The sequence below is a fragment of the Indicator indicator genome, chromosome 28 (assembly GCF_027791375.1).
Source record: "Indicator indicator isolate 239-I01 chromosome 28, UM_Iind_1.1, whole genome shotgun sequence".
NCBI classification, from domain to species: Eukaryota; Metazoa; Chordata; class Aves; order Piciformes; family Indicatoridae; genus Indicator; species Indicator indicator.
Genome location: NC_072037.1, coordinates 4,235,080 through 4,249,607, shown reverse-complemented (window position 1 = coordinate 4,249,607; position 14,528 = coordinate 4,235,080). Strand labels below are relative to the sequence as shown.

Genomic DNA, 14,528 nt, shown 5'->3' with positions numbered 1-14,528 from the left:
ATATGTTAGTACAGGACAAAAAACCCTGTACTGAAGACTAAGTCACTCTGCTAGCAGTGAAGGCCTTTCCTTTCCATTTCTTTCCCTGTCTTAAATAAAACAAATAAAACAATGGTGATAAGATCTCTTTCTTCAATCCAATGGATGATCTCTGTGAATATGCTTCCAACACTAACAGCAGAGAATAAGCAAAGAAGAAAACGAAGGAGGAAAGGAGCCTGCAGCTGATGCTCAGTGTCAGGAACAGGACTGCTCCTATCCCAATTCCATGACGACAGAAGACTCCTGGGAATCAAGATGAGGGAGGGGAAGATGGGTCAGAGGAGACAAATCCATATGGGAAAGTGATTTAAAGGAAATAAAGAGACAATAAATTAGATGAGGAAAAGGCAGAAAAACACAGGAGAGGGGAGAAAGGAGAAGAGCTACAAGAGCCCTAAGTATCACTCAAAAGTACGCCTCAAGGAAAGCCCACCAGTCCCTGGGAGCTCATCAACAAACAACAGAGTAGTCTTCTTCTTGAACACAGGGATTCTTTGGCTTTCATGAGCTGGTATTTTATCTCTCATGCTGTCTCACCAGCCCAGTTCCAGCTGCTTCTCAGTTTCACTTCACCCTCACTCCCTCTTTGTGAGAACAAACTCTGGCTCTTGTTTGTGTACCGCCAGGATGGATATTAAACAGAACAGTATCAATAGTTCCCAGAAAATATGCATGAGCATATGCCTGACTGAGCACACAAACACACAGCCTGCTTACCCTCTGCTCCCACAGCACTGCCAGCACCAGTTGGCTGAAGCCACCAACCTGGTGGCCACTCTTGGTTGGCAAGGAGAGGTTACCACCCTCCTATGGCAAAAGAAGATGAAGAACTACAGAGAGCACAGGGTTATCCATGGCACACGTCTGCTGGAGAGGAGGAAACCAGCGACTGTCTGGAGCAGGAAGAAGAGAAAGACAGGGGAATCAAGGACACCAGATAGGAGAGAAAGAACCAAGACTATGGTGGTGATAAGAGAGGGTGGAGAGATTGGACAGGCAAGTTACACACTTACATCATTCAGCAAACCAGAAAACTGTGTTTTGTGCTCTTTTTAACAGCAAGGAAAAAAAAAAACACAACCAAACCAAAACTAAACCAAAAGCAACAATAAAAACCTCCAAAATAAAAAGAAGAGAAAGGTTGAAGGGGCAGAGGCCCAAGTAAGATTTGAAGTATAGCAAAAAGAACTAAAATAAACATGTCTCCTTCCCCTGGCCAACTTCTCTGACATTAGGGCCTTGCAATCTGTCTTGTACCCAAAGCAAGAAAGGACAGCAAAATAAAGGATGTTACAGCAAAGATGGTGGAAGGGTGCAAGCTGTAGAGGAGGGATGCAGAAGGCTCTCTGAAAATCATAGCCCACCACAGAGTCAGTCACAATCAATGGTATTTTTTCATGATCTTGAGCAGGCTTAGGATCAAATCCATGCTGCCTGCATACAGCTAACATCCTGATTGCAGCCCTGTTCTCACAAGGGATAATCTGCCTTGTATTCCTGTTCGGTCACAGTTTTAACTCTCACACATACTGCACCCTCACTGATTGCACTGGTCACTAGGAACAAGGTTAGCAGAAAGCAAAATTCTGGGATAAGCTACTCACTCTTGTTCTCTTTTAATTTGCCTTTTTGAGTTCTGCTCATGTTCTTTGTACTTGGACTTCACGGAAGAGTGCACGCACAAGATGACTTCTTTCACTTCATGGATGGCTTTGGGGAGAGTAAACTTTATAAAAGGCACTAACATCAAATCAAAGCAGTTTAAAAGATCTGCCAATTGTGTTGGAATATGTGGAGAAATAAACAAGCTGCTCTTCCTTGATCATTGCAGTTTAAATGCTTTATTGATCTGGGGGAAAAAAAAAAATCAAAGGTGCTTTGGAAATCGTGTGTATGTGCATGCATGCTTACACCAGAGAAAATGAAGAGAAATGTAGGGACAAGCAGAAATTACCAAAGGAACAATCAGGCATTTTTCCTCCACAGAAAAGTGAAATAAAACTAAGAATCATATCCAGATGTCAGCTACCCCAAGGCAGGGAAATGTCCATGGAGCAATGTAAGTACAAGGTCAGAAGAAAGGTACGCCTTTGTTTTTAGAAGTCTTATTTTGGGGAAAATAAACAAACAAAAAAGGACAACACAGTCACCTGTGCCCAGAACAATGCATGAAGCAAACACCCAGAACCTAGGAAATAGAAAAGTCCATTTTATTTTGCATAGTTGAAATACAAAGAGTAATAGATACTGATTGTGTAGAGATGGTACTACATGAAAAACTGCTAATAGAGAGGTGAAATGAAGAAAAAGATGTTAGACTAGCTGATAGAGCTGAAAGAAAAATGTGGAGGTTTTTGATCAAGTGAGACTTTCCTGATACATTTTCAGAATAATCTGGAATAGAGGATTTGAAGAAGTAAAACTGCAATAAAGTGAACGGATTCATTCTCCCTGTGATGGGATGCGGGAACTGCCACGCAGACCAAGATCAGAGGAGGGTGGGAAATGTTTGATAAAATATTTTTCTCAGGAAAAAGGGAAATTAATCAAAACAGACTATCTGTGGGAAAGGATCAGTTTTGGCAAATATTCTGATTTAAAATTTCAATAGAAGTCTTGTAACTGTCAAAACACCTGATTCATTTTTCACTTTCTGAAAATAAGAAAGCTACTATCTTTTGCCAGCAAATGCTTTTCTTTCTCATACTTAACACTTCTCTAAACCAATGCTTAGGATTTTAGGTACTTAAGATGTTGTCAATCTGCCCTTCTCTTTCCCTGTCTTACATTATAGTGGTGACTCTTGGACTGAGTTGAAAATCTTTGGTTTATAGTAGAGCACTGGGAAATTTTCTGTGGCCTGTGCTACATCAGAACCTACAAAGTGGATATTCTGCTGAATGTTTGGACTAATCATCTGCTGTTATATCCCTGACACTGCAGGGGACTGAATTTGGCAACCCAGGTGGTCCCTTCTCTGCTTCTGCTCCTACAATTTTTATCAGAGAAAAGAAAAGAGGAGCTGAAAAAAACAACAGCTAAAATTGGAAACAAAACTATTATACAGGAACATTTCAGCTGACCCCAGTCACAGAAGGGTTTATTTTTGTTTTTTCAATATGTCTTTTTGAAAAAAGCCACTATATTTTGGCTTTTTTTTCTGGCTCAGGCCAACATGAGCAATGAAAACCCAAAATGAAAGCACTTGCTTCATCCTGTGGGTCTTGAGAGCACCTAGAACCTATTGGTCCAGCAGTGTTTTTGTGTTAAAGCTGCTCAGACCAGTGTCACGTCTGCACCTCTTTATGACAGACCTTAAGAATTTGGCACCTACATCCTGATGGAGTCAGACCTAGGCTCCACAGAAGGCATTTCTACACCAAAAATGCCTGCTCCACCCAGCTGCCATGGCTCTCTTGCACTTACACAGGCCCCAGTGACCAGGGAGGTGCCCGACAGCCATTCAGCTCTCTGTTGTCCAGTGAGCCCGGCCAAGGATCTCTCCCACCCTTGGCAAAGGCTAATGAAAACACAAAGCTCATGGAACAGCAACAAGAAACTCGTGGGCTGGCTTGGAAAGCAGAGACCTGTCATGTTCTTCATGAGAAAGTTGAGTGGCACCTACCTTCTTGAGAGGGTCTGGGTTAGGGTCCCCAGGGAGCCAGCGTCAGCCCTCCCAGTCGCTGCAGTGAGAACTCTGGGATTTGGGATTTAAGTACATCTCTGACTTTGCCACATGTGCCTGAGGCTGGTGTTGGGCACCTCCACCTCTGCTTGGTGTGGCCATGGCTTCAGGATCCCTTTGGCCACCTGCAGCACTCCCATGGCGTTGCATAGGGAGGTGACATGGGGACCTGGAGAGCAGCTTCTACCTGATGCAATAACTTCCAGGCATCTGAATCACCAACCAGGTCTGCCTTGCTGTGCTGCCTTCGCGTGCGAAGGCTCTCCAAGGGCTTCTTCTCGCCCTCACCACCGAGGCCCGCCCACCGCAGCTCTGCTCTGCGCTTCTCCAGACATCTCCGTGAATCCCTGAGGAGAGCTCTGCTCCTGCTCTCTTTCCAAACACCAGCCCCCCAGCTTGCTTTCTGCCTCACATGAGTTTTTCTAATTGAAAGAGGCCAGCTTGAAGTAAATTAGGCCAAAATGAAGCTTGGAGAGGAGAGCTCAGGTTGGGACACATGTCCATACTTGCAGAGATGGCCATCCATCATTTAGGAATCTAAACTTACACACAGAGTCAAATTTCCCTCTTTCTTTTATTATCAATCTATTAATTAGAGCAGCCTACATGCAAGTGATTTAAGAAAAAAAAAACAAACCAACTTTCTTCTGTGCTGTTCTGATTCTAGTGTGTCACTGGTCAAAAGAACCAGACTGGTTAAAATTGGAAATCTTATGGAAAGAAAAATTCTCTTTTTCAGTTTCTGACTCTTGTCCCAGCTTCTGCAGGCTGAAGGAAATGTGCTGCTCAAATGCAAATATTTAGTAAATGACAACCTGTGATGCATGTACCAGTAGCCTATTAGTCAAACTTTTTCTAAATCCATAGTCATGAGGTGGCTGATCACTGAACTCATCTACAGGGAAGCCTAAATCACACAGCTAGCTGTAACCTTCAGCAACGGTGTGTTGGAGGCTTATCACCCTGAAGGAACATCTGGACAGGTGTTCAAGCTCCTGTCATTTTGGTCCTGCCAGTACTCTTCTCTGCCCATTGTACCTATCACCCTGGGACTTGGCACATGCCAGTTGCTAAATAAACAATCTAACTACAAGCTTTAGCTTTGACTTATCCTATAGTCCTTCATTCTAGTACTTCATTAGAGCCAAAACAAGACAATTCAGGCAATTAAAAGGTAAGAGGCTGTTGAAGATGACAAAGTGTTGCATTACCTATCCACTTGTTATTTTAACACCAGTGAAACTCTCTGTTGAAAACATCCTCAAGTTCCCACCACACCTTCTACAAGCATCAGCCCTGGGGACAGGACCCAGCTCACAAATTCCACCTGAAGGGTGTTAAACCAGTATCAGACTCCAAATTTTCAGAAGGGAAACAAATTAACCCCAAAACGTAAACATATATTCTCAACCCTGTGGAGACAACAGCCCTACACAGTGTCAGTTGCATCTCTTTGTAATTGCCTAGTGATTGGGCCCTCACCCAGATGTTTCTCAGTATCCTACATGCGAAAGCTGTGGCTTTAAGTGAGCTCCACTGTGCTGATTTTGGCATTTCTTTCCCTTTGGATTCTGCTGCAGTTTTATGTTCATCAAGGACTGAAGTTGGGAAAACATAGGCACTCCCTTACATATGAAGCTTTATTAAGTTGGGATCATGCTCTCTGTTGGCAGACAGAGGAATAGAGACAGAGGAGAATGAAACCAGGAAAGGAAAAAAAAACAAAACACAACACAAATAACTCTCACTCTTCAGAGCAGGCACGCCTTCTTACTCCAGCTCCCGCTGCCGATCATTCATCCCGCTTCTCTCAGCTCCCAGCCAGTACAGAGTCAACATCTCATGCCTGTGAAAACATGAGCTTATCCTGCTCCCCAGCCATATACCAGAAAACACACTGACAGGGACTCAGAGGATCTTGTTTCTTAGGACAGCGTTGCACTTCCACAGTAGGACTGAAATGTCTTTGATTACACCAGAAGCAAGGTCACCGATGCTTTGAAGTGCCTGGGTTTGCACGGCATGTGGATTACCTTGCTGGACCATGCTCTGGACCTTAACTCCTTCCTTCACAACTGGAGATGCACTCAAAGGCTCCTCAGGGGAAGTGCACAAGCTCGCATGATTAATACCATGTGCACATGTGTGTGTTTACAAGAGGGATGTACTGTGCTGTGTGGTAGGTACGCACATCCAAGGAGCGTTTGTCCAAGAACTATGTGGCCCAGGCAGGGAGGCAAAAACACACGAGCCCCGCGGGAGCTGTGTCCACCGGGGAGCCGCACTGGCGGAGCACAGCCCGGCGCCGAAAGCGCTCCTGAGCTTTGTGCGTAACGTAGATCAATGGGTCAGGCTTCTCCTTCCCCAACAGCTTTCCCTGACAAATGCCAGAACAGATGTAAGCGAAGTCAAACAGGGCAGCAATAACATCACTGCCAACCAGCGTGAAAATTGGCAGAGCCTGGCAGTGAGGACTGCCTATCAAGAGAGACAGGGCATGGCCCAGCACAGTGACGAACCCACTTAACCACGCTGTAAAATAAGCCATTTATGAAAACAAATTGAATACTGCAGCAGAGGGTGACGTAAGGAGAGTTGGCTCCAGACAGAAACTCCTGTAGCCTGGATTAGCAGAAGAGCTCCGTTATATCAGGGCTCAGGCAGAGAAGCTGATAACAATTTGGGTCCTGCATGAGATTTTTAACAGACACAACAGGCTTCCCCTATAGGCACATACGTGGATCCTATATAGCTTGCAAGGCAGCAAGGAGCGGTGGAAGGGGAGCAGTCAACACAAGCAGAGGGCAGGGGGTAGAAAGTAGATGAAGCTAGACAGAGGACTCCGAAAAAAGGTTTCTGTAGTCAACCCTGCCCTCTCCCTCTGATCTGTGCTATCACACAGTTTCCCACTTTGCAACTGGGATGGAAGTTGGGAAGAAACTCACTTCTGGCATTTTCAGCAAATTTGTCCCAGTGTCGATCCCTCTCTCTAACACCCAGAAGGGCTCTTGATTTCAGTGGGGTCCTACAGATGCATTTTCAACAGCAGAACAGGGCTCCTGAGTCTCTCACATCCCAAAACAGTGAAAATGAGAAAGCCAAGAGTTTTGGCAGCCAGAACCCTTGATTTCCTCATTGAGGGAAGCGTAATCTCTCCCTAAGCTTGCTGCAGGTCTGGGAGGCTGTGGTGTGCAGAGGATACTCCGAGTGAGTTCCTCTTGGACCTCTTCCAGGTGTTTACACACAGAGCCAAACCTGGCTCCTCTTCAAGAGTGTGTAGGGTGGGGGAGGGGGGGAGCTTAAAAATAAAATAAAAATCACAAAGTCCTCCCAAGCTGAGCTGTGAGCTCTGTGGTGCTAAACTGGGGCATTTCTTTTCATTTTTCACAGTGGAATGTTATTTCCATGCATAAAATGGGTCAAGTGTTTTATACAGGCAACAACCCAAGCTCCGCCATCCAATTAAACTATTTTACTACAAATGATCTTTGTGTGTGTTTGTCTAGGTTCCCTGTTGTACAAATTAAAGATACTTGCACCAAAGACACACACAGGGGCTTAGGTGTTGGGTTAAACACATTTCAAAATACACTGCCAGTGTTTTGCCACTGATGAGATCTGTGCAAACCCAAATTCTGCCTTTACCAGCTTGGAAGAGAATCACTTTGAGCTTGGGAGTTTAAGTTAAGACTGGGAACCAGAGGACTACGAGAAAGTCAGAGAAAATAAAGCAAGAAACAATCTACTTCACCTATGAAATTACTCATCTGCCTGTTCTACTGAGAGCAAAAGGGTTCAGCCTATGCCCAGCACCTCCTGCCCACCCCAGCACCCACGCACACCCCACTTCCTCTCCTTACAAGCAAGCAGAGCAGCTGTGACTGGGGAAAGTTAAGGAAATGCACTGCTAAGTTCATCTTTGGTTCTGTTTTCCTTAGGACCAAGCAACTTTCTTGCAAGAGGACAGTCACGTGGGTCAAGGATGGGGCAACTGGGACAGGGAAGATCGCGGAAGGGAGGGTGGCAGGGGAGAGGGAGCTGGGCTGACCGGAGCAGCTGCCGTGCCACCAGCACAAGCATCTGCTGCCTCCTGCTAGGAAGTGACTCCAGTCAAAGGGAAAGGGGAAATCCTCCCTGTCTCTTTAAGGCATCCTAGGACATGGAAACTTTGTACTTTCAGGGAATCTCCTTGCCAAAAGAACTGTAAAACATGTCTTCCTCCCCCCACCTCACAATACCCATTTCTCTTTCTGACTTGTTGTCCTTTTTTTTTTTCTTTTTTTTTTTTTTTAAGGGCATTTCCATTTTCCATGACTTCCTTCAGAGCGAAGATGGATGTGGCGACATTTATAAGGGTTTGTAACCCTCCGAAAAGTATCCAATTTCACGACAACTTTGCTGCACTTTATCACTAAAGCGGGGAGAGGGCGGGAGGTGGCGGGAGGGAGGGAGGGGGAGTGGGAGCAAGCGTGGAGAAAAGGACCCAAATTCATGATGGGCTCATAAAATTTAAATCAGAGAAGTGCAATATTCCTCGTTATTGTTCAGCTCAGACAGCTCAGCCTGGTAGCTGCTTTGAGTGCTAAATGATTTTATAGGGCTATTTGACCTTACAATCATGTGTGTTACACTTGCCATTTCTAAGGGAAGGACAAAAATACTCAAGACATCCTCTGGCTGCAGTGCTGGTCCCAGCCCTCACTGAGTGCCGAGGGGCTGGGAACTTTATAAACTCATTTGATTCATCTGAGCTTTCACAACAGCCTAAAGTTCCTTTATAGCTTTTTGGAAACCACATGCTAGCATTGCATCTAAAAAGGTTACAGCGACGTACACTGAAGAGCTGATAAAACTCAGGAAATCATAGAGGGACCTGAGATGTGTGTTTCTCTGCAGCCACACACTAGGCACACACATCGCTTTGCACACACACACATACATTCAAACACTCTGTTTACACTTTTCCAACCCGAAAAGGAGTTAAAAACCCACTGTAAGAGCTCCTTCTCCTATCTGCTTCTTAATCCATGCACGCAGAAAGAAAGAAACTACCCAGGGTGCTGCCATTTGCCTATGCAAAAGTTTACATAACTTTTCCTGCCAGCATACACTTCCAGCCAGTTTGCCGAGCCCCGGTGGTTCACCCGGTGCACGCAAAAGAGAGGCAGCCCAGCATGCTCCCACAGGCACTGCTGGACACATGGATGCTGCGAGGCACACAGGCAGAGCTCAGCACACACACCTCAGTGTCCACACACCTTGGTGTACACACATCTCTGCTACACACACGCACAGCTCGGTGTACGCAGACGCACACCTCAGCTACACACACCTCTCGTGGCTCAAGCGTACACACACCTTGGTGTACACACACCTCTGCTACACGCACGCAGAGCTCTGTGTACGCACACCTTGGTGTACACATGAGCACACCTTTGGTGTATTCACACCTCTGTTACACACACACCCCTCAGTGTACACACATCTCAGCTGAGTGTACACATACCTCCGTCACACACACCTCTCTCAGCTGGGCGTACGCACACCTCCGTTACATACACTTCTCAGCCGGCTGTACGCACACCTCGGCGGCACACACGCACGCCTGCAGCTGGCTGCTCCGCCGGCTCCCCGGAGGTGGAAGGGATGCTGCAGCCCCAGGCACGCCAGCTACCCACCTGCAATGACAGCGGGCGATCTCTGTCCTCCCTCGGCGTTCAGCCACACTTGCAGAGTGAAGGCATCTCGGGGCAGCTCGATCTCTGCCTTCAGCCGCAGCTGGTCGCCGTCTCCCGTGAAGTAGAGCGCGCTGCTCGGGCTCAGGGACTCCTGGCCGGCCGGCACCTCCCGCTGCCGCCTCCCGCGGGGGCCATGCCCCGGCTCCAGCCCGGGCGTGGAGCGCCGGCCGCGGGCCAGGCGGGTGGCACAGGTGCCCGGGGCAGCGCGGGGGAGCGGGCGGCCGGGCCGGGCCTCCCTCTGCGCCCGGCGGGAGCGTTCGTCCATCCCACATTCGGCTCCGCTGGCCAGGGCTGTGCGGAGCAGCGCGAGAGGCAGCAGCAAACTCCAGAGCTGCATTTCCAATCTTCCCCCCCCTTCTCCCCTGCAAATCCTCCCGATCTGCCAGCTTTGGGCTCCTCCTTGCCTTGACTTTCTTCTCTTGTTCACCCTTCTTGGTATTTGCTCTTTTTATAACCCTTCTCAGTTGCTTTTTCTTGTCTTTTTTTCTTTTTCTTTCTTTCTTTTTCCTGCTTATAGATTTTTTTTTCTCTCCCTCCCCCCCCCCCCCTCCCCCCCCCCCCCCCTTAAAACAAATAGAAATTGAAATCAATCAAAACTCCTTCTTGGTTGAAATGTATTTCTCTGTTCTTCCTCCTCTATCTGTCTTCTTCTTCTCTATTTCTTCCACAGCTGGAATTCCTCTCTCTCTTCTTTTCTCTGCTGGATTTTCTTCCCTTTATTTTTTTTTTCTTCTTAAAAAAAAGCACACACACACACTCTCACATACACACACAAAACCAAAACAAAAAACCAAAACAACCCCCCACAGCTTTCTCCAAGACTCAGACCCACTGATTTCCCTCCCCCCAAAAGATGCTCTAATCTATTTATTTTTTTGGCCTCCTTTATAACATAAGCCACAACCCCCTCCTTCCCCCCAACCTCCCCCCCTCCCTTCTTCTCTACAAAATGAAAGAAAAGAGAAAAAGCCCCTCAGAAGATGAGTAAACAAGAATATGCTAATCTACTCTAGGGTGCTCCACCTTCCCAATTGAATGATTCCCATTAAAACTGCAGGGATCATGACTAATCAATCAGCCTGAAAGAGCAGATAGCTCCAGAGGTTCAAACACTTTTGCTGTTTTCTTTTTTCCCCTCTTCTTTTCCTCTCTTCCTCTTTCCCCCTATCACTTCCCCTCCCTCTCTTATTTATTTTTTAAAGAAGACAATCAAGATGAATGGATCAATGTGACAAAAATCTTGCACCCCCCTTTCTGCAGTCTCCCCAGGTTTCTTTCACAGTTCAGTCCAAAACACACATTCCTTTTTTTTTTTTTTTTTTTTCTCTTGGCATAAGAGAAAGCTATTTCTCCTCTCAGACTCCCCGTTGCACTTTGCTGGTAAACCTTATGCTCCTCTGCAGCACATAAAGAGTCTTGAAACTTGAGTCTCAGATTATTTTTTTTTTAATTGCTTGCTTTCTCACTCTCTCTCTCTTTTCCTAATTCTTTCTCTTCCTCTTATTATTCTGTCAAAGTTATGCAATCAGCCAGGCTCCCCTTTTGTGGTCCCCCTCAGTGCAGTTGTGTGCAGCTAATCCAAATGTTGCATCAAAGGTCCCCATCGAATCATCAGGAGCCAAAAGGAGAGAAGCTTTTTGAAGAGCATTTGCCTTCCAGAAGCTGTAGCAACAGAGCAGGATTTGGCTATTGAATGCTCCAGAGACTCTTGTTTGTTTGTTTGTTTTTGGTTTTGTTTTGTTGTTGTTTTTTTTTTTTTAATAATAATAATTTTTAAAAAATTACTAATTTTATTTGTGGATTGAGTCAAAAAATCCTCTCTCCCTACTGCTATTTTTTCAGCCTAAGGAATTCAGCTCCCCTGATTTCCTTGGCATAGTTGTAGCCACAGGTAAGATTCTGGCTGCTTGCTGGGTTGGAGATCTCTGTTTCTGAGCTGGGACATTTCTTCTTTTTCTGTCTCTCTCTCTTTTTTTTTTTTTTTTTTTTAATATTTTTTCCCTCTTGAAAGATCTCAAAAGCTCCCCCTGATGGCAACAAAAAGGATTTTTCTAAGTACTTCATAAGTGGAAATGACTTAGCAGTAGCACACTTTGAGTTTACGGGCCACTATTCCACTCAGAAGAAGTCTGCAGAACTAAGCTAAATCGCCAGCTAAATTCAGCCACAAACTCAGTAAACCCACATCACCCTCTCCTTCTATCTCCACCTTCATGACAGTCACGCCTTACTTTCCTCTAAACCTCTAACAGCAATCACACAGGAGAATTTCCTGGGACTAGGATCTTGGTGCTTTCACAGACTGCCCTGTCAGTGTGAGGTTGTTATCTCTGCTTACACTTAAAACATACCCCATAACATTAATGAAAGGAAGTTTATCAATGAGAAGGAGTTGTTGCATGCTTGCAAAGCTTCCAAGAGAGGCGTTTTCAGTGTCTTACTAATTTGCAAATGCTCAAGAATGTACAGTTGGCATTTCAGAGATGTTGGATATAACCACAAAGTTCCACCAGAAGTCATCAACAACTCCAAGCAACCAGCTCCTCTAACCATACAGAGCTTCCCTCCACAACTCTTGCTTACAGGAAAGGCACAAAATTCTGGTGACACCTATAAAAATTTTTAATAGAAGACCTCAGAGCCATTAAACCTCTCAAAAATCAAGAGGAAATTGTTAGCTAGGAAACAATCTATACCACAGTGAATATCCTTAAATACCCCAAAGAACTCAGAGAGATGCAAAAAAAGACACTTCTGTGTACGTGCCTGCTCAGAAGAGACAATCAGATCAGAGTCAGGTACTGCACTTGTCTCTTCTAATTTAATCTGTAAAGGAGAAATCAAAAGATGCAAAAAATGTAACATGAATCTGTTCATCCTCAAACCAAGAATCATTCTGCTAGGGGGGACACTGCTTTCTCCACTCAACAAGTCCCCTGAATTGCTCAGGAGCTGTGCCCATGTTGCATCTGGAAGAGCAGGCTCTTTAGCTTCAATAACGTGGGTTCCAGTTTTCCCAGTGGAAAAAGCTAACTGGGCGAAATAGCAATGTTTCTGAGGGACACTATGATTTGGCTGAAATCATCACAGAAAATGACTGAAACGTTTCAGTTTGATGGCACTGCACCATTTCATTTTGAACATATTTGACCTTCTATCTCTTACAATCTTACTGGCAAAAGAAACGGGTCTCAGCGTGACCAAAAGGCAACACTTCAGTGCATCAGACTATGACTTCAGTAACTAATTCTGGAGTTGTTTTGTTACAAAGGGAAGGCCTAAAGCTCAGAAGAAAGCAGAAGATGAAACTTACCTCCAGTGCATGAACTACAAGTTCAAGCAGTTTTATGTCTAAGATACAGCAAAAGCATAAGAAAAGTGATGCATAAGCTTTTCTGAGAAATGAAGACTAGAGAAGAGATGTGATTTTAGGAATGGTGAGTAAACCTGGGATTCCTTAAGTGTATGGGTCAGATAGAACTTCCCTGACAACAGATGAACTACTACCCTGCACAGATGGACACTTATTCCCTGTTTAAGTGATGAACAGGCTTTCTGGCAGAGGGGTTTCTACCCAAGGAGAATAATCCTCCTGGTGAACTCCAGTGAAATATCCTCCTATGTGAAGGGAGCAGGATATTGTCCTGCATCTAAAGGTGTTTTCACAAGAAAAAAATGGAGGGGAAAAAAAAGGCACCAAACCCTAGATGCACATACAGAGACAGGAATTAAAATAGATATTTATGATATTATGCCAAAAAAACTGCATTGAGTTACATGCTGTATGCAGTCATTATAAGTAGAAATACTCAGCAGGAATCTTAGCTCAAGCTGCCAATAACTTCTAGGTTCAAGACCAGAGCTGAGTGAATAAATCATAACAAATAATGGGTTTGTCAAATTTGGACCTTATTTTCCCTCGTCCCTCCTATTTGTAAGCAGGCTGCAAAACCTCTCAAATATGTTTGAAATTATATGCCCATTTCTTCCTCATTTTTAGTACTTCTCCAAGGCCAATTAGCACACAATTTACTGTAATGTACACATTTTCACATTTGTTCTGTGTTAATTAGGCACGGAAGTCACACAGCATTATTTTGGGCTCCCTGGGGGTCAGGTTTTAGTTGCTCATGATATAGAAAAATTACTAATTTAACATGGGATGGGAAACTCCACCTCTTGAAACTCTCTTTGTGAAAAGCAGTGCCTGGCTCTTCAAGTTACTCACACGAAGGTCAATTAAAAGCAATGTTTCTTGAAAGTCAAGCTGAGAAGTCTGCCAGTTACAGCTGAATTGAGGCCCTACTATTTTGGGCAAGTATTTGTACATATTTGTCTTCACTGTGCACAACTCCATCAATCACAGCAGAGCTTTGCATGGTTTTTACCCCTCACCGATATCCCAATCAAGTCTCTCCAAACTTGGCTTGGGTTGGGGATGGCTGAAACACAATCCAACAGCTACTCTGTTCAGAATCAGACAGAGCCCAGACACCAGATTTTAATGCAACGTGTTGGATTCAGGGAATATTTTATGCAATCAACAATGGTATGATAGGAATCACGCTGCCTCCACAGAATAGCGAGGAATGAAACCCAAAGAGCTGAGAATAGCTTCAAAGAAAAAGGGATTTGGGCATTCTAGGTTGTGAAGCCCATAAAGTCCAGCACTTCTTTTGAGCCAGAATGAGCCACTCGCTTGGTTTCTCAACGGTGAGATGGGTTGTGTAAGGTGGAACGTGGCCACAGCTCCTCGTGAGCCCAAGAAAACACAGAAATGCTAAAAACACAGAAATGCCTTGGGAAAGGTTTAGCAGAAGAGCTAATTTGGACTCAGGGTGAATTTGATACTTTTTAAATGTTTTCTCTATCTGTTGCTCTTCCTCCCATTTTAAAAAGGGTGAACAATTAAAGATCCATGTGCTGCTTTACTGTCACACTCCTAACAACCCTCACAATTGTGAGGGTTCTTTATAACCATCGTCTGCATACTCTTCATTCCATACAGCTACGCTAGCTTGAGCAGAACTCACCACACCAGCACTACGTTGCCTTTACCAGTG

At 44.9% G+C, this 14,528-nt stretch overlaps 1 protein-coding gene across 1 annotated transcript in view; it reads right to left on the bottom strand.

The window, feature by feature from the left end:
• PAPPA (pappalysin 1) overlaps positions 1–9,802 on the bottom strand; it is a 195,133-nt gene extending 185,331 nt beyond the window's left edge. Inside the window, exon 1 of the mRNA XM_054393420.1 lies at positions 9,406–9,802. Coding sequence (XP_054249395.1) covers positions 9,406–9,802 — 397 coding nt within the window. The remainder of the gene's footprint in view (positions 1–9,405) is intronic.
• Positions 9,803–14,528: the final 4,726 nt, after the last annotated feature.